Below are 23,484 nucleotides of genomic sequence, written 5' to 3' on the forward strand. Positions count from 1 at the left end.
CGTTTCCATACATCAAAAATACCCTATAATATTCTCCCCTGCGCTGAACCATTCCGTGAAAAGATGATTTTGGCTGCACTGAACCATTCAACGAAACTATCTCGCTACTAGTTCAGCTGCGAGATATATCTAGAGAGAGAAGTAGTGTTAAAAAAATAGACAACGCTTTTTTTCTATTATGCAACGCTTTTTGGCTAATCTAGTAGCCAAATCTAGCCCATAGGACTTAGTCTTAGTTGAGGGTGTTTGGGAGCACAAGTTCAGAATGACTTCTATAGTAAAAATGTTTAACGTGTTTGGATGCATGCTGAGAAATAGCTTTTGACTTCTAGAAGTCAAAAAATAAGAAGTTGTTTGGCGATATTATTTCAAAACAATTTTAGAAGCAAAAAAGTTAGATTTGTTGCTTCTGAAAATCATTCCGAAATTGCGTAACCAAACTAACTTTTGACTTTTTTTCTTTCTTTCTAGAAATAAAAAATCAGCTTCTGCAATGGTATCCAAACAAGTTATAATTTATTTTTTCTACCTTCATTTCACAAAAATACTTTTTTCTTCAAGTAAAAGGTGTTCAAATATACCTTATGAAGTAGTTTTTCTACTTAATTAAATCAAAAAGTCAAGATTTAGGCTAAGAACGATATTTCATAACGATTACTAGAAGCAAAACAATATACTTTCTTTTTTGGAGAAATATATTTTTACTTCTGACTTCTAAAAGCTACTTTTATGTTTACTTCCGACTTCTGGACAAATTATTACATACAAGAAATAACCCGTGCCATAACGTCACGACATGAGACTGAATAATTATTGGTCATAATATCATTAATGACGATTGAAATTTTGATGAATCGTGTTCGTGAATCTAATGATGTTGTGAACTTATGTTAGTTATCCATACCAATTTTATTTTTCAATGCATCTGATATGGTGCTTTATCGCTAAATAAATAAGAATACCCATGCAGTTCTAAAATGTAGTGTTTCTTCAACTGCTATTTTTTTAAGAAATAACCCGTGTCGTAACGAAACTACTTATGGCTGATGTAAATATTTTTTCCAGCCTTTGAATCGTTCAATTCCGAGAGAGTTCTCTATTTTGTTTCGAGACAAAATAATGTCCTTGTGAACCTATTAAAATTAGACATATACATCACCAAAAATCCAACAACCAATTAATAGTATAAATATGTATATCACTTCTCATCGTATTCACCTTGCCACCACTAAATTCAACTAATATATTGCGTTGGTCTAGGAATTGACTGAAATATTGTAAATTTTTATACTTTGAACCATTAACCTCTTTAGAATTTAATATTTCAATTAATCTTTTGAGTTATGAGATGATCAATTAATTAAATGTCAATAAATTTAGATTCATAATGGGAGGAGGTTACAAACATCATGGCCGCTAGATGTCTTTGGGTAGGATGAGACTGGATGGTCGGATCACCTATTTGTCTCTCAAAATGCTATCCGTCGATCCAAGCTCAAAAACCCATTCTGTTTTGTATTATAGATTATTGTTTACTACCTCACCATGGTAAAATTAATTTACCCCACAAAAAAATGGATATTTACTTGGGATTAACATTGTGTTACAATGTTGCAGTGTGCAAAACTAGTATGGCAGTGGTCTAAAGAAAGATAGACATGACTCACTCTACTCATAGAGTTTCAGGAGATGTGTTTTTTTACCGAGGATTGAGATGTTGGCAGCAGGAATGTGGCTTTTTTCACCACCACCAACCCACAAACAAAACAAACGTGCCTTAACTTTCCCATTTCCTCGCCACCACCACCACCACCCCAATCTCAGATTCTTACATTTTCCCATTCTTTTGTCTTTATTACCGAATTAAAAAAAGGAAAATTCAATGAAAATAATAATCCGAAAAAAGCCACCACCAACTTATTCCAGTCATGGAAGAAGGAGTTGACCTTCATATTTCCCAAAATCAAAACCCCAATCAAATCTCACTACTACATCACCTCTTTCAAACTCTATTCATTCATTCAATAAAGGAAAGGTCTCTCCTTTGAAACCCAGACCATGAATTAAGATTTCATCATTCATAATAATCTTAATCATGTACATATTGGGTCCTGGTGGTGGTGGAGATGATTCATCATCATCAACATCAAATGCAAAGAAACCATTGTTTCTAACGATCTATGCAACACTTGTTATTGGGTTTCTTCTTTCATCCTTTTATGTCTTCTCTACCCTTTACTCTTCTGGTGGTGCTAACACCCCCACCCTTTTCACTTCTACACCACCTTCCGCCACCACCACCATCGCCACTTCAATTTCAGGTAACTACAAATTAAAATTCTCTCCTTTTATTCCAATTTCTGTTTAATTGTGTAATTACAATGGTTTACTAATCTGGGTTTGACTTTAATTTCATCCATCAGTCCTAATTTGTGAATGAATTTAGACAAGTGTGGTATGATGATCATCATTATGAACTTCAATTTGATTAGACCTAACTAATTTGGATACGCATTTAGATACGAACGCTACTAGGACGGCGGCTCCGCGGTCCTCCAATGGTGGTGGACATACAAACATATGGACTAAGCCTATATGGGAAGTACCAGAACCAGGTAGCGAGATGCCACCACACCACACATTTCAACTCAGCAAAGAACTAGTTGAGAGTAGAGTGAAAGATAATGTCATTGTTGTAACATTTGGTAACTACGCATTCGAAGATTTTGTGCTGAATTGGGTTAGACACTTGACGGATCTTGGAGTTACTAATCTTCTTGTTGGTGCAATGGATATCAAACTGTTGGAGTCATTGTATTGGCAAGGTGTGCCAGTGTTTGATATGGGTAGTAATATGAGTACGATCGATGTCGGTTGGGGTACACCGACGTTTCACAAAATGGGGAGAGAAAAAGTTATTCTCATCGATGCTATGTTGCCGTTTGGCTATGAGATATTGATGTGTGACACCGACATGGTTTGGTTAAAGGTAACTAAGTCAACGGTTTGCAGTGTTTTCCCGATTCATCTTGTTATGTTGTTAAACCACATTTGCTGTTTTCTTTCTGGAGCAGAATCCGCTGCCGTACATGGCTCGTTTTCCCGAGGCAGATATCTTAACTTCAACTGATCAAGTAGTTCCAACAGTTGTTGATGACAGTTTGGAAGCTTGGCGAGAAGGTGAATATCTGCCTGCAATCGTTTTGGCTTCCCTCTACTGTGTTTGTGTTATGTTGCTTAAATTTTAATCTACTTTCTTCAGAGAGTGGTGCCTACAATATTGGAATATTTCATTGGCGGTCAACAGCGACTACAATCAAGTTAGCAAGAGAATGGAAAGACATGCTTCTAGCTGATGATAAGATATGGGACCAGAATGGCTTCAATGAGCTTGTCCATAAACAGCTGGGGCCTCCAGTTGATGAAGAAAGTGGTCTTGTGTTTGCCTACGACGGGAAACTCAAGTTGGGAATGCTTCCCGCAAGTATATTTTGCAGTGGACATACTTACTTCGTCCAGGTATTGCATCCCTCAGTCAGTTCCTTTTGTTGCTTCTCTTCCAGTCAATCTTGATGTGTTGTTATTAGCCGCCTTCATATGTAGTTTTTCTTTACTTACTCCACAAGTACAATGGCAGGCTATATATCAGCAGCTGAGATTGGAACCGTATGCCGTGCATACTACCTTCCAGTATGCAGGTACTGAAGGAAAGCGTCATCGTCTGAGGGAAGGCATGGTTTTCTACGACAAGCCTGAATACTATGATTCACCAGGTATTTTTTGAACTGATACACATCTCATCTCATAGTATTTTTTGAATACTATGTTTCATCCATGGTTCAGTCCTCCTCCTTAAAGAGGAAATACAAGAGCATTGAACTCTATCCCTCTTTGTAAACCGCAAAATAAGGAGACTGATTGTCTTTAATTGAGAATGCTATGCGACTAATTAGCTAATAGGTGGTAAGAATGCTATGTGACTAATTAGCTAATAAGTGGTAAGAAGTGCATGAGAAAACTTCCCGTTCTACAGTTCTGTTTGTAGCCATGAAGATTTCTTACTATATCTTCATACATGATGTGGCAGCCAATAAATATCTTCACCTTTAGACAAGACCTTTCACTCTCATTGTGCATTTAAGTGTAAACCTTAATTCTGACATGTTCAAGTTCTGTAATATAACTCGCTTATGGAATTTTTGCAGGAGGTTTCTTGTCATTTAAACCAGCGATTCCAAAGAGCCTTTTGCTAGGTGGGGAACATAGTATTGAGTCGCACTTTGTTCTTGTTAATTACCAAGTAAGCATGTTTAACCAAATACTAAAACTGGTACACAGCTTTGGTTTGGAAGCAATCTTGATTGGACTTTGTTGATTTTATTGAATCTGTTTCTCATCAGATGAAGCAAATAAGGACGGCTCTTGCTATTGCTTCATTGTTGAACCGTACCCTTGTGAGTATTTTCAAACTCAATTGGAAACTAGCTTCATCGTCTATTGACAACCATTCATACTCTAACAATCTTTGGTTAGACACATAAGAATGTATCTAACTGATTTTTGACACACCAACTTTTAGGTGATGCCTCCACTTTGGTGCCGTGTGGACAGAATGTGGTTTCCACATCCAGGAATTATGCCTGGGACAATGACAAGGCAACCTTTTCTCTGCCCTCTGGATCATGTATTTGAGGTATTTCTGAATTGGTTGAGACATTTTCTGTTTCTACTTGGCATGCCATAACCATGTCTCAGACTTTGTTGATGTGCTTTGGCAATGAAAATATAAAGATTATTCTCAGTATCGATTTTTCTCCGTCATATAAAGCACACAATGGTTTTGAGCCTTGTCTACAGTCACCCTTAATTCAGAAAATATATACAAAAAGAGTAATGGAAAATGAAAAAAATATGGACATTTTCTAAAAAACCGGTCAAATAAAAGTAAGTTTTTCTGTAATGCAGGTTAATATTATGTTGAAAGACCAATCAGAGGAAGTTTTTGGCCCGAAAATCGACATCAGAGAGTATTCTTTCTTGGATAACCCATTGGTTCCGAAGCAGGTATTGCATTCAATTTGATCTGAATCCGAAATTGGTTACCCTTTCTTGCTTTTGTTCAAGACAAGTAGCTCTATGTTGTTTTTCCAGGTAAAGGAGTCGTGGCTTGATGTTCAACTCTGTCAAGAAGGATCTCCAAATTGTCATGCAGTTACCAACACAAGTAGACCAGGAACTCTCAGATTTCCTAAGAATAGCAACGAAGAAACGGTATATAGAAATTACATGTATTATTTATTCCATTTCTTTCCTGAAGACCAATATAATCATATATGCAGTTCACTTGATTACAGTTCATTAGCGTGTTCTCCTCATTTAAGGACGTGAAAGTGTTACAGTTCTCTTCAATGCAAGACGCCTTCACTGGTTTCTCTGACAAGGCAAGTCTTTTTCTTCGTAAATTTCTTATTGCTTCGATTATCCGTGAACACGTTTTCCCCTCTGTTTATTTGTCTGAGATGCGGAATATCTGTGAACAGGCAAGGGAAGACAAGTTCAGGAACCGGGTGAAGCGATACACAAGCATATGGTGTTGTGTGGAGAACAAACAACCAGGCCATATATACTATGACATGTACTGGGATGAGAAACCCGCTTGGAAGCCTCTCCCACCAGCAACCCCAGCAGATGACCATCCACCTTTCTAAGCGCTACTGACTTTTCCACAACAAGAATAATCGGGTATGTATGGGAATGAAAGTGCAAACAGAAACGAAAAGTTATCAACTTGTAGCTGCAGGTTCACTCCCCTACGAACCATATATACTGTTAACCCAAAAGAGAAGACCATCACATGTTTTTATATCATTTAGGCAGAATAGCGGGTTTGTTATATAACAGCAGAAGAGGTCATGTAGAAAACGTATTCCATATTTTTGTTGTGGATAGATTTTAATGGTTTTCCAGATTGCAAAATTTGGTTAAATATAATGGGATGATTGCAGTTTTGATTTCGTATTTTGTCATTGTTCTAATAACACATGATAGAATAATAAGCTGTAGAAAATTCAAGCAAAGAGGGTAAGTTTCTGGTCATTGGGGACAAATATTGAGCCACAATGCAGATTTTGCTGCAGGGCCTAGTTTATTGCATGCTCAAGGCAAAAGTATTTAGACCAATATTCTAGTGTAGCTAGTGCAACTCCTATAACCTTAAGAATCCAAGAACATAACGTAATTGCCTCGCACTTCAGGTATCATCACTAAGTGCATCTATATATTACATACTCTGTTTTTTTGGTGGCACTGGCGGACTAAAAGATGAGCTTCCTTGGAAAATATCTGTATGTGCACATCCTGGAGCTTAGGTGTTCACTAGTAGAAACTGGAAACTGCTTATGCTGAACAGTCTGTCCACAAATTCTCCAGAATGTAAACTTGTATGTCGTTGCTTCATTTAATTTCTTCTGTAAAAAAAAAAATACTTGGCCGGATCTATTCTTCAACAAATGGTCAAAACAGTAGTACCAAAGTCAAACGAAAATGTCTACTTGGGGGTATTCCAGTAGTATGCCTTGAGTGTCAAAATTTCAGTCAGTCAGTCAATCAGACTAACATCTTGTTTGTTTGCAGCTGACTCCGCGTCAGGATCTGAGTCAATCTCTGACTCGGGCCGAGTCAACAGTCAGACCGTTTGTTTTGCATTTTGAGTCAGATCTGACTCGACCTATGACTCAGACATAATTCCTGACTCGGACCCGTTTGAGTCAGGCAACAAAATATCCCTGACTCACGGGATCAAACCACTGACTCACGTTTTTTGAGTCAAATGAATCAGATCTGACTCAAAACAAACATATTGAGTCAGATCCAGATGAGTCAGGTGATTTTACTCAGATCCAGACGACTCAGATGAGTCAGGATTAAACAAACATAGTGTTAGAGTTTCTCTCTCTATGAATTCCAAATTTATGTTGGGTTCCACAATCTCCCGCTCAAAGACAACTCCCTCTCTCTCTCTATTTAGGTCTTCTCTATCTCTCTTTTGTCTTAGATTCATTCCATAAATTACTCCCTCTCTCTCTCTATCTCACTACAAATTTTCGATTTCAACAACAAAATGAGGAGGGTTCCTTTCTTCAACTCAAAACAGTTTTCTGGATCTATGGAGTTCACTGAGTCATTTAAACAAACAAGGTCCATGTTGTTTCAACATCTATGGAGTCATCTTGCTGCTGTTGATAAGGGTATGATTTCATTACTAAAGCTTTTTTGTTTCCTTTTGGTAGAATTATGATAGTTTCAAGATTTGATGTTAAGCTCAAATGCTTGGTTCAGTATTAATTGATTTGCTAATTTCTACTACTTCAGATCATCTTCTAATTTCATATTTCAGCTCAGGGATTGATAATGAATGGTTTTCGCTGAAATACTTTTCTCCTCCTACCATGTGTTTAGCATCATCGTAGAGAAACTATGGTACTCATCTAGGATCCATCACTTAGCTTTAGTGAATACCAGCTGCAAATGAGTTTGAGTTGCCGTTCAAGTAGTTGTAGTTATTCTAATAACTCTTTCTGTTTGTACCCTTATGTTCCTGCCACCAAACTGGTAAACAAAAGAAGAAGAGAAATTAAGGGATTACTCAACATAATTTACAAGTATCACGATTGATTTGTTACCATCACTTTTCTTTAGCACTTGTGTCAATCACTAATCCCTTTGCGAATGCCACGTTCAGTTGTTTAGATGTCAATGTTGATCTTATATGAATTCTATCTATGTCATCATTGAATGATAATTTGCACACCCAATATGCTTGTAAAGTCAGAGGTTGTCAACTTGTCATCCCTGATTTGCTGTTAGGGTAACCATATTTTAGCTAATTTTTACAATGTGAGTGTTTCATATGCTCTAATTTATGATTCAACTTGTTCTTGTGTTTTAAAATTTATCAAAAGTAGTATTTATAATCTCTTTTTAATCGAATTTTGAAGCCTTCCTTACGGTTTCCATGATTTCTTTTATTTTTAGATAAAGCAAGCAACTAGGAGTTCAGAGAGTTGGTATACAGGTAATGGTGCTCAACCATCGATGCATAACCATTAGACCCACAGCGATCGATGCACACCGATAGCCACACAGTGATCGATGCACTGCCAAACAGTGAACCAAAATTTTGTGAGGCTGCTGTGAACCGAAACACCGCGAGGCCGATTGTTGTGAACCGAAACACTGTGAGGTCAAATGCTGTGAACCGAAGCGCTGCAAGCCAATAGCCATATGCCAAAGCGGGGATCTAGCCGATGCTGAAGTATGTTTATATACTAATAATCTTCTTTTGAATAGGATTTTGTATGTCTTTATCCATTATCTTTGTGTCTATCAAATAATCAACTGAAATTAAACTTAAATTTGCTACTTCTCATTTCTAGGCTGGTTGGTGAGACCCTGTGCATGAATCTTGCTTCTCCAATGATTGACTGATGACAATGCTCTTGTTGCTAGGTATTTCTGTCCTTTCTCTTCAATTAACTTGATGATGCTTTGAGTGCATGTTTCTTTGAACAGTTAAATTCAGAATCTCTCTCTCTTTTTTTTTTTTTAATGTTGTGACAACCCTTAAAAACAACCTTACCATTTCGTTCTTGTATGACTTTATCGTTTAGCATGATCATAGAGAAACTTTGTTGGAATTCGTCTAGGATCTACCACTTTTTATTTTAAAAATGTTAGCGTTATACCTTGCAAATAAGGTTATCAGTTACTCCCTATCTACATTTTCGATTTCAGTAAAAATCATCCCCAAATTTCTCACAAGGGTTTCAATAAACACACTTCTCATTTCCAGATCTACAGAGTTCACCGAGTCATTTATACAAATAAGGTCCACATTGTTTCTCTCACGGGTTATCTTGCTGTTGATTATCGTCAGCGATTCTTGATGTTTCTGTTCATCTAAGTAGTTCATTGAGTCATATGAACGTCTTACCCGTAGTAAGGTTATAAGCATTCACGATTTTTTGATTCGTTTAAATAGAATTATCAACTCAATCCTCCTTGCTCATTATTTTTTGAGGATTTAATGTTAAAGTTCATTAAAGACACATGATTCGATGCTTGGTGAACCTAGTTCAGTATTAGTTAAATTTGCTAATTTCTTCTACAGCTTCTAATTTCCTATTTCAGCTCAGGGCTTGATAATGATTTTCGCTGAAATAGTTTTCTCCATTCATATGTTGTACGACTTGAGCATTTAGCATCATCTTAGAGAAACAATGTTGGCAGTTGGTTGTACTCATCTAGGATCCGTCGTTGAGCTTTTATGAATGCCAGCATTATAGCCTGCCAATGAACTTAAGTTCGATTTGAGTTGCTGCTGTAGTAGTTATTTTAGAAACTCTTTCTGTTGTGACCCTTGTGTACCCTTGTGTTCCCTTTGCGATTGCCTCGCTCAGTCATTCAGATTATATATGCAGATGTTGATCCGATATGAATTTTATGTCATCATTTAATTATCTTATGGATAAGCAATTGCAGGAAAAACAATGAGAGATCTTGAGGTACACATTATCTCAATGTTTACTTAATTTGCCCTATATCATTCTTGTTCTAGGTTGCTGCCTTTTTCTTGGCGAGTGCCAGGTTAACTCTATGTTTATTAACTCTAACTCCATGTTTATTATGTTTTGCATAGAATTGTTTCTAACTTGAGCGTCTGAGTATTTTTTTTTTCAGGTCTTTCCTTTGGCTAACTCTATGTTTATTAACTCTAGCTTTAACTCTATGTTTATTATGTTTTGTATAAAATTCTTTCTAACTTGAGCGTCCGAGTATCTTTTTTGCTTTTTGCAGGTCTTGCAAATTCAATTAGCTGAGTTGTTGAAACGGAATGCTGGGTGCCTCGTGGGAAATGTCATCTGTTTGGCTTTTGATCAGTTTGCCTCTAGGATATGTCGGACTAGACAATATATCTTTTTCTTTTCTATTTTTGGGTGTTTGAGAGTGTTGAATGATAGATGACTAATGGGGGTTTGTTTTACTTTGTGAATGTGGAGGTACAGCAAGGATTAGGACAGCAGCAACTAGATGTTGATTTGTGTTCGATGTTGATGAATGACAACAACAATGCTGAGCAGAAACTACAACATACAGTTAGACAGAGACAAGAATTACTATAGGTGGAGGTTGAGTTGAGACCACAGTTCATTGCTCGAACTACGCTCCAGAATTACAAAGCCCAGATCAATGACCATGCCAATGCTGCCTCCCAGCTTAAGGTAATAATATGTTTACTTTCACTTGTTTGACGGTTATCATTTTGAGTTTAGAGTTTTTGAATGGGTTATTGGGGTTTTGACACACCAACTTTTAGGTGATGCCTCCACTTTGGTACCGTGTGGACAGAATGTGGTTTCCACATCCAGGAATTATGCCTGGGACAATGACAAGGCAACCTTATCTCTGCCCTCTGGATCATGTTTTTGAGGTATTTTCTGAATCAGTTTAGATGTTTTATGTTTCTACTTGGCAATGTTTCGTACTTTGTTGATGTGCTTGAAAATTTATAAATTATTCAGTCTGATTTTCTCCAATCATATAAAGCATGTTATGGTTTTGAGCCTCGTCTCTACCATCACCCTTAATTCAGAAAAAATGTGAAAAAAAATGAGTAATGGAAAATGAAGAAGATAAGGAGATATTCTAAAGAAACAAGTTAAGTAACATCAAAATCTCTGTACTGCAGATTAATATTATGTTGAAAGAACAATCAGAGGAAACTTTTGGCCCGAAAATTGACATCAGAGAGTATTCATTCGTGGATAACCCATTGGTGGTTCCAAAACAGGTATTTGTATTCAGTTCGATCTACATCCTAAGAAGGGTGACCTTTCTTACTTTTTGTTTAAAACAAGAAATTCCACTTTCCTTTTCCAGGTAAAGGAGTCGTGGTTTGATGTTCAACAATGTCAAGAAGGATCTCCAAATTGTCATGCAGTCACCAACACAAGTAGACCAGGAACTTTCAGATTTCCTAAGAATAGAAATGAAGAAACGGTATACAAACTACCATTATTTACTTCATTTCTTTCATGAATCCTGAAGGGTGATATAACCATATATGCAATTTACTTGATACAGTGCATTTGGGTGTTCTCCTCATTTAAGGATGTGAAAGCGTTACAGTTCTCTTCCCTGCAAGATGCCTTCAGTGGTTTCTCTGACAAGGCAAGTTCTTTTCTTGAATTTCTCAATTAATTTTAATTTTTCCCTCTGTTGATTTGTCTGAGATGCGGAATATCTGTGAACAGGCAATGGAAGAGACGTTTAGGAACCGCTTGGAAGCCTCTCCCACCAGGCCATATATACTATGACGTACTGGGATGAGAAACCCGATTGGAAGCTTCTCCACCAGCAACCCCAGCAGATGACCTTCCCACCTTTCTAAGCGCTACTGACTTTTCCACAACAGTACTTACCAAGAATGATCATATATGGGAACTGTTACTCCAAAAAAGAGGACCATGGCATGTTTTTATATCATTTATAGGCAGAATTCCGTGTGTTATACAACAGCACAAGAGCTCATGTAGAAAACGTATACAATATTTTTGTTGTGGATAGATTTTGATGTTTTCCAAATTGCAAAATTGGATGATTGCAGTTTTGATTCCATATTAATACTCACCAACCAAGAAAATTCCATATTATTGCATGCTTCTGAAGGACAACAATATTCTAGTCTTGCGTTCTTGCAATTCATGTAACCTTAAGAATCGAAAAACATAATGAGTCTCCTAAATGAGCATGGTAAAAATCAAGAACAAATTAGATCGTGTGGGAGAAACTGATGAATGAGGGATTCTTATATTAAGAGTCGAGTCAGAATGAAGAAAAATTGTTATCATACTCCTAAGTGCTTAGACCATGCAATTAATTCTTAGCCGGATAATCTTCTAGAGAGTTTGCCATGATCAAACTCGATACATTGAAACACCATCTTCTTGTACCAAATATCTTTGAGGAAACTATCAAATATACCAGGGGCTCCTCGATGTTCTTATATATGTTGATACCGCAAAAACTGGAGTCTGAATCCCCCACTGTTTAGCCAGCATAACACCATCACCAACTGCCTAAGCCTCTTCCGCACTGTTTGAGTTTTAAAAATATGCTTCCCTTAGAGAGCCACGAAACCACCGGTGAATGTTTCCTGCAAAACAATTGGAATATGATGCTGACTATAATTGTTCTAACTTTTAAGCAATAGACCCTTTATGAAGATATCTTCTGACAGACCGGGTAATACTAGAAGAGGCGCAACCTTTTGGTCCGAGATGCACAACTCCCCACATAATTACCAGAGTTGAGTGAAACCAAGCTTTCGACATAATTCTCTGCTCCACGTGTCACTGACGAACTACGAATTTTTAATTTTGTTACGGTATCTCGCTTGGGATCATATAAAACCAACTGTCTTTCACCGTTACTCTTTAATAGAATCTTACCATCTTTGAAAGACCAAATCACTCTTAGAGTACTAAGTTGTTCAGCCAGATTCTTCTGGCGAATGACGAAGTGTTTAGTCCAGGATTCTCGAACACCATAATCCTGCATCACCCATATCTCAAGTTTAGAACCAGACTGAAAATCATTATTAACTACACATAGGCACTCTTCCCACACTCCCAGGGTCCAAAGATAACGGAAATTAGTCTCCAGAAATGCTTTTGGCAAGTGCATTTGTTTAAATCGCTCCTCCCCGAAATCAAAAGAGACTATAAATTCCTCCCCTAGCTCCCAGGGTCCGGAGATCCTGCTTTTGGCAAGTGCATTTGATAACCAGTGACGAAGTCCATTAACAAGAACCCCAGAGACACTATTATGGGGATATCCTTGAGCATATGATTAGGAATGGTTTCAGAGCTTCTCCATGAATTTGACTCTAACGAATATATCTCAGCAGCTACATGATGACCATCCTCCTGATCACTTGGTGGCAACTTGAAAAAAGTAGTCGGAATTTTTAGGACCTTGTAGTCATCATTCTTATGATCGTAACCAAATGAATATACAGAAAGAAAGCCTTTAGCTTGTGATGAATCGGGTAATATCTTGTATTCTCTAGTTGTTGGGTTCCAAATAGCCATACTAGTGTGAAACATGATGCAAATCAAACCATCCAACCAATCTGTGAATTGGTGATATATCATCTTTTAATGGGGGGTCGATTTCATCCCAATTATCCTCGGTAAATGATGATATGAAAGAAGAAGAATCTAGTGTATCATCATAACTTACGGTGCTAACTAGAGAATAATAAAATGATTCAGTGTCTTCTTGAATCATAAACATAAACTTAGATTGTTTGTTTTTGTTGTGGATAGTAAGATGAAGATGTTTCTTCACAAAACTAGGGTTAGAAATCAAGGAAAACCATGTTTTGCAAACACACTTACAGTTGAGTATTGATTTCGCAGGTAGCATCAGGTAGCATCATGCCTTTGACATGTATTTAGCTGCGGTTGTTGAGAATATGTGTTTGCGATCAATTTAGGTTAGGTTAAAAAATGCAAAGCCCCTCTCTCTCTCTCTCTCTATATATATATATAGGGAAAGTTGGATCTTGGCCTATGACGTCCCATATAGTGTTGAGGGCAGGTGTATAGCGAAAATGTTTGCTGATAGGCCGTCAAATGGGAAATAACTGTAGAACCACTTACTAGTCACTATATTGAAAACCGGAACAGGTATTATTTTGGAACGGCTTTTAAACTATAAACACACCGTAATTCATACGATGACAAAGTCCGTAGTGTTTCTTTATGATGGTTCATTTCCTTGGGTGTTGAAAGGTCTGGATGGTAATCATAAGAACTACGTACTGCCATATTTCTTCGTATAGACAACATGTGTGTTTCGAGTAAAATCTTTTCTTTAATTACCCAAAATGTTTTTTTTTTTTTTTTTTAATTTATTTATCATTGGTCACTAACTGAGCAACTCGCTGGACTATATCTCAAGCGGTGTCGACATTTTTGTGTCAGCCAGTACCAACAATCTACAGACCCATAAATTTTCAGCCGGAAAAACTGGACGGTCAACGAAACCCCCTATTAGAATTTTCAGCCTGTGAATAAAAATCCAATAATTCTTTTCAGCCCACCTAAAATCCCACGGTCAATTCCACCGGTGGTGTGGCGGTGACTTTTTCCAATTTTTGGTTTTCTCTTTCCTTCTGACGTGGTTAACTATTTTCTGTTTTATTATTCTTTTGGTTTTCTTCTTTTTGTTTTAAATCTGAAAAGTAAGAAAAAAAATACGAAAAGAAGAGGAAAAAAAAAAACCAAATCTCTCTCAGCACCATTACCAACCCATATATCAGAACTTGAAACCAACAAAGAAGAAGTAGCCAACAGGTAACTTGTATCCAACTTCTTATAAGATTAACGAAAGCTTAAACATGATTTTGTTTATCACGAATCTTAAAAAAAAATTAGGGTTTAAAAACAGAATTATGGTAATCTTAAATCATATAGGGTTTGAAAAAGTATTATCCATAGTAATCTTTTCTATGTTTGATTATTTTGGGACGACACCTCAATGAAATGTTCACGGTTTTGAAGTTATGCGGAATCTGTGCTACATCCTACCAAGACTAGGGTCTATGGTTACATATCCAAATATCCTTGGTTTTAATTGCCATTTCAGCTGTAGCTAAGTTAATTTAAAAAGAAGTTTACCGACCAGTTGATAGCTTACTCAAGTTACTTAGTATATATATATAGCTTAAATTTTTGAATCTAACTTAACTATATATATGTTTATTGTACATGCAGTCATGAATGGAAACAAATTGGAGATTGAGGAACCTGAAAAGTCTGGCAGTGTATTGGATGATGATAGTAACCATGGTGATCAAACAGTCGAGCCGAAACTTGGAATGAGGTTTGAAAATGCTGATGAGTTATTTGAATTTTATAATAACTATGCATACAAGACTGGATTTTCTGTTAAGAAACGAACATGTAAAAAGGAAAACGGAGTACTAGTACATGTAAGTTATACTTGTTCCAAAGAGGGGAAGAATATTACAGCTTCAAACACTCCGTTAAATCTCCCTCCAACACAAAGAACTGGTTGCAAAGAAAAAATATCAGCGAGATTGTGTGCAGATGATAAATGGATGATTAGCGTTGTTTCTCTTCAACATAACCATTTGAACAGTCCATCAAAAGCTCGACATTTGAGAGGCCACAAAAGAATCAACACGGCAACAAAGAAAAGAGTCTTATTAAACGACAAAGCAGGAATCAGGATGTGTAGGACCTATGGTGCATTAGCGGTTGAAGGTGGTGGCTATGAAAACCTCCCATATGACGAAAAAACTCTAAGGAACATGATTGCTACAACACTTCTGGATCTTTACAGACATGCAAAACAAGGATCCAAATTTCTTCTACAGGCTGGACACAGACGGAGAAGGCCGTTTGAAAAATGTGTTTTTGGCTGATAACAGATGTAGAGAAGCTTATAAAGAATTTGGTGAAGTTGTCACCTTCGACACCACATACTTGACAAACAAGTATGACATGCCTTTTGCTCCATTTGTTGGAGTTAATCATAACGGACAATCAAGTTTACTTGGTTGTGGGTTGCTTTCTAATGAGGAGAAAGAAACTTTTGCTTGGTTATTCAAAGCGTGGCTCGATTGTATGAATGGAATTGCTCTAGGTGGTATAATTACAGACCAAGCTGGTGCTATGAAAATTGCCATTGAGATAGTTTTCAAGGATACCAAGCATCGATAGTGTCTGTGGCATATAAGTTTACTATGCTAAACCACCAGAAAACGAAGATGAGGATGATGATGACGATGAATTAGCTTCACCAAATGATATTACACCAACCGAAAAATCTGACTCAGGATCTGAATCCGAACCCGAACTAGAAGTTGATGACGATATGTTGATGAAAAAAGTCAACTTTAAGGTATGGTTTCAAAAAGATGAATGCAAAATTGAGTGTAGTTGTCATAGATTTGAATTTCAGGGTACACTTTGCACGCACACGATTTGTGTGTTACTTCGTAATGAAATATATCTAATCCCAAACAATTACATACTAAGAAGATGGAGAAAAGATGTAAGGTTACTACACACAAAGGTGCCAATGAATTCTGATAGTTGGCATTTGACTCCTGAAGATAAACGCTTCAAAGAGTTATGTGATTACTTTGCGGAACTTGCTGACGTAGTTTCCAGGGATAATGATAAGTGCAATGATATCAAGAAATGGATACGTGAACAATTGATAGCAGTTGGAAAGGGATCAGGTGTCGAAATGGAAATAAACAAATCTAAACAAAATGATGTGAATGAAGTTGAAAAATTAGGTAACCCACCTCAAATAAAGAGAAAAGGTGCTCCCAATAAGAATCGTTTGAAGCCTAAACAATACAAAAAAAGAGCGACCAAAGGAAAAGAAAGCACAACGGTAAGTTGTTGTTTATTTTCGTACTATTTTTATTTAAATTCTGTTTAGTTGATTTAAGTTTTGATATCTATTTTTTTAGGTCGACAAAGCAAACCTTACTGAACAAAGCATGATAGGTAATGTCCAGTCATCCAATGGAGCTGGAAATACCAACTTTACCAGAGGACAAAATATGGCCAGTTGTTGGTAAGTTTATTTTTTAAGCTTAAATATGCATGATTTCTTTTAATTCACTACTGTAATACAATATTTTTATTTAGTGTTTAGTTCCTTATAATTAGGCGTTGCACTTATCTTACAGTAGGGTGGTCACACATATATTTGTTAAAGTTCTTTGAGGTAGTACATGGAAATACAGTAGTAAAGATAAACATAATGCAAGAAACTAATGAAACATGTCAAAATAAGGTCTTACTCATCTTCTTTATGATTACAACACTTTGCTGAACTCCAAAGAATCGGAAACATAAGAAATACTGGGGAACAGTTTCGGGCACACCAAATATCTTTATATGGAAGCATTGGCAACGCCACAACTTCATACGGAATACCATATAACCATTCTGAGAATGTTGCACATACACATGGAGTATTTTCTGGGAATGTTGATAACGTTGCGCCTGCTTTTGGACATGGAGTATTTTCTGGGCATGTTGATAGCTTTGTGCCTGTGTTTGGAGGAGCTCAACCATGGAGAAGTGCACATTTACCCAATGTCGCACCTACATACGACGAGTCTGCCATTTCTTGGCAAACAAATTTGAGTGGCTGGTTTACTCAAAAGAAAAATTAGTTATGTTTGAAAATCTGAAATTTGACGTTTTTATGTTGTCTGACAATAAGTTTAATCACATACCAGTTTAAATTTGACGTTTTTATGTTTTCTGACAATGGGTTTAATCACATACCTATTTTAATTTTCATTAGGTATTCATAATGTGGTACCAGAATCATTCCCAAAGTGGACGTTCTCTAATGAACAATAAGAATCCTCACCAAAAATGGAGTAATAATTTCGCACGAATAGAGGCAATACTTATTATTCAAGGACATATATTTCTTATTTACTTCGCAGAGTTCTTCTTATATTTCGAGGATTAAGTACTTTTTATACTTCATCAAGGATACTTCATACTTCGCATACTTCAAGGCTTGATACTTCTTATTTACTTTGCAACGTTCCAGAACTTCACAAAAGAATAGAGGCAAGTACGTACTTTTCAAGTCCGATATTCTTTCGCTCGTTCCTCCAACAACTAATACAAGGTGGATTTTTTTCTTAAAGATCGCTTTTCAAGCGATGTTGAAGAAAAAACAGGCAAGATGTAGGATTATAATCTCGCACAAAAGAATATGCTTCCGAAATTATTAACAACACATCGCGAAGACATCGCAGGAGGATTTCAGAAACGACATAACAGATGACATCAACTTAAACATGAGAAAAGTGTGATGATCTTGCGAAAATTAGGAATGTTGCGAATGTTACATTTGTAAGCTTGCGAAAATACCGCAAGCCAGATCCGAAATTAGGGGAAATGTTAGCTGTACATTAGCTATCATCCACTATGTAAACACCTATATAAAGAGAAAGGCAAGAGAGAGAAAAGATATAGATAATCAGAAAGAGAGACACACTTTAGGAGAGGATACATTCTGTAGAGAGAGAAAGTAGAATTGGTTGTACTATTATTATCTCCTTCTTCTTCCTCCTTCAAGAACCTAGAGCTCAAAATACTCATTAATGGAGTCTCCATGTAATCAAGATGTAATTACAAATAATCATAGTAAAACCTAACCCCGTGGATGTAGATCAAATTAATCGAAACACGTAAACCTTGTGTCTCTTTACAATTTTAGCATTCTTATCATCATTTTTATGCTTAGATCTACAAATTATTACAAGGGGTGTGTTGTAGGATTTCCTGCAACTACACAGGGAAAGTTGGATCTTGGCATATGACGTCCCATATAGTGTTGAGGGCGGTTTATAGCGAAAATGTTTTCCGATATGCCGTCATTAGTCGTGGACTAGGGTGGTTATTTTGGAATGGAATGGTGAGTCGCTGTAAATAGTGCCTCAACCATTAGCTGAGGCACATGTTGTTTTGAGCATGGAAGAAATCATGAACCCACTAGAATTATGTTGTAAAACATGCATTGGGCAAAGAAAAACATATATCATGTTAGACATATTGTTGGAAAATTGAACCCGATTTTCATATATTTGAATGGAAAATTCATGTAATTAGTACCATGTGGATTTGGGTGTTGGGATGTATTAGTTGTTATGGGCTTAATCTTAATTTAGCTTATTAGTTAAGTCAGTTTCAAGTTTGAAGCTAACAGAGACCTAAAACTACATAAGGAAGGGATATAACCCTTGGGAATTCATATTGGAATTCACAAGTCACAACCCTTGAGAAATCCTCGAAGCATCATGATTCTTCATTGAAGAGGTATTTGAAGCATCATGATTCTTCATTGAAGAGGTACTAGTAATTTCTATAAATACCCTGCACATACTTAGAAAATATTATTAAGAAGAAACCTAATTCTTTACACGAAATCAGGGAATTTGTAACGTCAAAAAAACGTTACTATCTATATATTGTAAAGTTAAAAAAACGTTGGAAAAGTGCCGTTATTATTAGTGTTACAATAATTTATCAACAGTTGGTTTCGTTATAATAAAAATTTATTAAATAACGGTTTCATTCTTTGGAATAAATACACCAACGGTTATCTAGTCAGCACAAGATTTATCTGATGTCATTTTGTTGTAACGGATAACCGTTATTGTGCAGATCGTAACGGTTGGTATGTAACAGTTCGGTGTAACAAATACTGTAACGACGACATTGCGTGTAGCGGTTGACTTATTGCCACCTGTCCTTCATTGTAACAAATACATCAACGATTTTAATTGTTGTTTAGTTTATTGTAACAGATTGGGTTTAACGATTCCCAACCGTGATAGCTCAGTGTAACGGCTTCCGTACGACACGTGTCAATTTATTCTAATGTTTAAAGTAATGGCTTCAAATGTTGATGATTGATTGTAACATTTTGCATGTAACAACTTGTTGTAACGATTCCATTCGTAACAGCTGACTGTAACGTTTGCCGTCTGCCACGTGTCTATCGCTTGTAACATATAGACTAACGGCTTGAAGACGTTGACAATTCATTGTAACAGTAATGGCCAGGTGTGCTAATTACTAACAAATATTCTAACATTGATTCGACGTTGGTAAAAAAAATAGTTCTAAAAAAAAACAACATTTTTTTACTATTATAAATAAGCTCCCATAATTGGACCCTGCAATGCAATCCATTTATGAAGCTGCAATACAATTAGTTTCTGAAGCTGCATTGCAATTCATTTCTGAACCTGCAATACTGAATCTGAAACCCATAATTCTATCTTATTCCGCAGTACATACATTCTCATTCTAGCACAAGGATTTCATTCAGTTATTCTGGAATTCAATCTCATTCCACAATACATACATTCTCATTCTAGAATCATAAGGAATTCATTCATTCAATTATTCTGGAATACATACTCCTCAATCATTCACATATGTAAAGTATATACGAGTATCATCTTTACATTGGAAGAACTGCTTAAGCCTAAAAAATACATGGTTCCCTATGTAAGAGCATAGCTCGGTCGACCTCGCATGCGTTTCTATATCAAGCATGTTTGTCAATGTTAGTGATCAAAACTATGAGTATTGATTTCTAGTCTACATAGCTAAGTCTCGGACTAGGATAGAAAAGTGTAGTTGAGCTCAAGGAATTCATGGCGATTCATCATACAACGACGAAGATCTATAAAAGGAACCGTGGAACTTCATCAACAAAAAGGTGTGTGGAGACTTGAACTTATCTATCACTCAAAAGTCTATCTATTCTATCTCCTACTTCTTATGAGACAAAAAGTCGTATGCTATATAGACTGGATCATACACATTTGACATTTCGAGCTGAGTATTCACTACTTATCTTTTTCTCGAAATCGTGTGTTGGTAAAGCGTTTCGCTTTGATCAAGTTTATCTTCACCTAGTGACGAACGTCATGAAAAGTTTCAATTACTTTGAGAATTGCTCTGACGTGAAATGGTCTGTGAATAACAGATATATAACGTCCTCTGAGAATGTCTCAATGATTGGAATGAGAGTTTAGATTACATAACCATGTATTCCTTAATCCGAAGTTTTCGAACTTTGTTGATTGAGAGAAACCGGAGGAATTGGCTTTGCCAAGTTCGCGAACCCAGTCCGCGAACTGACGGAAGTTCTCTTACCGAGAATTTCTGCTGGGATTTTCCAAAAACTCGTTTGCGTCTTTAGTCCGCGAACCTAGTTCGCGAACTGGCGGAAGTCTCCTTGCCGAGATTTTTTGCTGAGTTTGGAAAACTCTGTCGGTTTCCTTAAGTCCGCGAAATTTTTTGTGATCTTAAGTGGTTATGATCTAAAGGTGTGCTCTAAACATGAAACTTAAATTACTAAGGAATGCTTTATGCAAACCGTGGCTATAAAGTTCATGAGCCGATTCATCGAATCGAATCATCTTTGTTTCAATTGTGTCTTGTGTAGTTACATAAGATCTCATATCAATTGAACAACTCTCTAACTAGTTCATTTGAGTCAATTGAACTAGTTATGGTGAAGAAGATCGGTTAATATGAAATGCTCATATGGTTAACCTTTTGGGTTACTATGTTGAACCAACATACACGTACACGTTTGGGCATGGTTTTCACAAACCCAGTAAACGTATAGCCAAGTATGTGTGACAAGCTAAGTTTTCGATCTAACGATTGAGAAATATTAGCTTGAATCTAAATCAGGTTTTCATCTAACGGTGAATATGGATTGCTTTGTAACTAAGAAAAAACCCTGATTTGAAGGCTATATAAAGGAGACATCTAGCATTGGGAAAAACTAATCCCCACACGTCTGTGTGATACTAGTGCGCTCGCTAGAGTCGATTCTCCTTTAACCTTTGGTTTTCTTCTCTAAAACCAGGTTAACTACTTAAAGACTTCATTGGGATTGTGAATCCAGACCGATACTACTTTTATCGTAGTTGTGTGATCTGATCTTGCATCTTCTATCGTACGAGTACAATCTTTGATTGTCTTGAGATCTTGAGAGTTCTCCGATAGGCAAGATAAAGAAGTCACAAACATCTTCGTCTCACTGTTTGTGATTCCTCGACAAACCGCTTGTGTAGTCAAGAAGGATTGTTGAGAGGTGATTGATTAATCTAGGTTGTTCTTAGGGAATATAAGACCGGATTATCAATTGGTTTCTGTTCACCTTGATTTTATATCTTAAGACGGAACAAAACCTAGGGTTTTTCTGTGGGAGACAGATTTATCCTTTTGATAGACTTTACCGCGTGAGACAGATTTGTTTATTATCAAGTCTGCGATTTTAGGTTGCAGCAACTCTTGGTTGTGGGTGAGATCAGCTAAGGGAATCAAGTGCGCAGTATCCTGCTGGGATCAGAGGCGTAGGAGTACAACTGTACCTCGGATCGGTGGGAGAATGATTGGGGTTCAACTATAGTCCAGTCCGAAGTTAGCTTGGAGTAGGTTAGTGTCTGTAGCGGCTTAATACATTTTGTATTCAATCTGGACTAGGTCCCGGGGTTTTTCTGCATTTTCGGTTTCCTCATTAACAAAACTTTTGGTGTCCGTGTTATTTCTTTTCCGCATTATATTTAATATAATTGAAATAATACAGGTTGTGCGTTAAAGATCATCAATTGGAAATCCAACCTTTGGTTGTTGATTGATATTGATTGATCCTTGGACATTGGTCTTTGGTACCGTCCAAGTTATCTCTCTTTGATAAAGACTCGCAGATTTCTATTTGCTTGAGTAAAGATCAAATCGAGAGATTGAGATATAAACTCTTTGATATATATTTTTATTGATTGAGTCTAACTGTCTAGTTGATTCTAATAAAAAGTATATTGGAGTTTGTCCATACAGATTGCTAAGCGAAATATTGGGGGGTGTTGTTAGACCCCCGCTTTTTCAATTGGTATCAGAGTAGGCAAACACTTTTAAAGACTTCAAAAGTCTGTGTTTGTGGCGATCTGACTATATGGACTATAAAGTCTCAATAGACGCTTCACCAGGTTTAAGAAACAACCGCAAGAAAAGGTCTGACAAACTGGTGTCTCTTCAAAAAGGGTTGGATGAACAAATCCGGATAAACTATGGTCTTGTTGCAGAAATTGCAGTTCTTAAGGATTTGGTATCTGGAAATACTCCCCTTGAGAAGCTGAAAAATCTCAGTTTTTCCTCTTTCAAGAAAAGTCATAAATCAGATAGTAATCAACAACAGAATGTTGAGAGAACTGATATGACAAGGAACCAGTCAGACAATCTTCAAAGCATAGGCTCATGTTGTGATCCATCCGATCATATACATCAAGCTTGTATGTCCTTTCAAAAGAGTCTTAACGTTGCAAGTAATCTTTGTAAGAAAGCTAAACAACTGTATGATTCTCTAAAAGTTCATACAACACTACTAGAAAACTCTAATTTGAGAAGTACTAGTACTATGGGTGCCTTTGTTTTAAGATCCACTTGTCCCTTTCAATGGTTTCTTGATAGTGATGCAGTCGACATATGACATGTGATCTCACTTGGTTTGTTTCGTCTGTTGACTATGAAGGAGGTCCTGTAACATTCGGAGATGGAAGTTGTTGCTACATTAGCAAAAAGGGAACGATCAAGCTACCCGGTGTTCCAGAAATCCATGATGTGGTATACGTTAAAGGTATGACTTCTAATCTTCTTTCTATCAGTCAAATTTGCGACAAGGGCCATCGAGTTGTATTCAATACGAATGGATGTGACATTGTTGACAAATATGGGAAAGTGATTTTTCAAGGAACTCGTGGTAAAAACAACTGTTATCTTCTTGATACTCAGTTTAGCAACCGTTGAAATTTGACTA

The 23,484-nt window shown here is 36.7% G+C and overlaps 2 protein-coding genes across 3 annotated transcripts; both read left to right on the forward strand.

The window, feature by feature from the left end:
- The first annotated feature begins 1,763 nt into the window (after nt 1–1,763).
- LOC113322692 (arabinosyltransferase XEG113-like) lies at nt 1,764–6,016 on the forward strand. The gene is made up of 12 exons (XM_026570834.1): nt 1,764–2,321; nt 2,520–2,989; nt 3,075–3,180; nt 3,263–3,519; nt 3,638–3,773; nt 4,206–4,300; nt 4,401–4,454; nt 4,580–4,693; nt 4,966–5,064; nt 5,152–5,271; nt 5,355–5,441; nt 5,541–6,016. The coding sequence occupies exons 1-12, from the start codon at nt 2,096–2,098 to the stop codon at nt 5,706–5,708; spliced, it is 1,932 nt and encodes a 643-aa protein (XP_026426619.1). The 5' UTR covers nt 1,764–2,095; the 3' UTR covers nt 5,709–6,016.
- Nucleotides 6,017–6,935: 919 nt separating this feature from the next.
- Nucleotides 6,936–11,685, forward strand: LOC113322701 (arabinosyltransferase XEG113-like). 2 transcript variants are annotated; one of them, XM_026570852.1, is made up of 10 exons: nt 6,936–7,247; nt 8,035–8,314; nt 8,436–8,508; nt 9,856–9,955; nt 10,065–10,280; nt 10,376–10,489; nt 10,748–10,849; nt 10,939–11,058; nt 11,143–11,229; nt 11,313–11,685. In XM_026570852.1, the coding sequence occupies exons 6-10, from the start codon at nt 10,379–10,381 to the stop codon at nt 11,373–11,375; spliced, it is 483 nt and encodes a 160-aa protein (XP_026426637.1). In that variant the 5' UTR covers nt 6,936–7,247; nt 8,035–8,314; nt 8,436–8,508; nt 9,856–9,955; nt 10,065–10,280; nt 10,376–10,378; the 3' UTR covers nt 11,376–11,685. The 2 variants fall into 2 exon arrangements, with proteins under 2 accessions (XP_026426637.1, XP_026426630.1); XM_026570845.1 differs by having other exon boundaries at nt 10,408–10,489.
- Nucleotides 11,686–23,484: the final 11,799 nt, after the last annotated feature.

The sequence above is a fragment of the Papaver somniferum genome, chromosome 1 (genome assembly GCF_003573695.1).
Source record: "Papaver somniferum cultivar HN1 chromosome 1, ASM357369v1, whole genome shotgun sequence".
NCBI classification, from domain to species: Eukaryota; Viridiplantae; Streptophyta; class Magnoliopsida; order Ranunculales; family Papaveraceae; genus Papaver; species Papaver somniferum.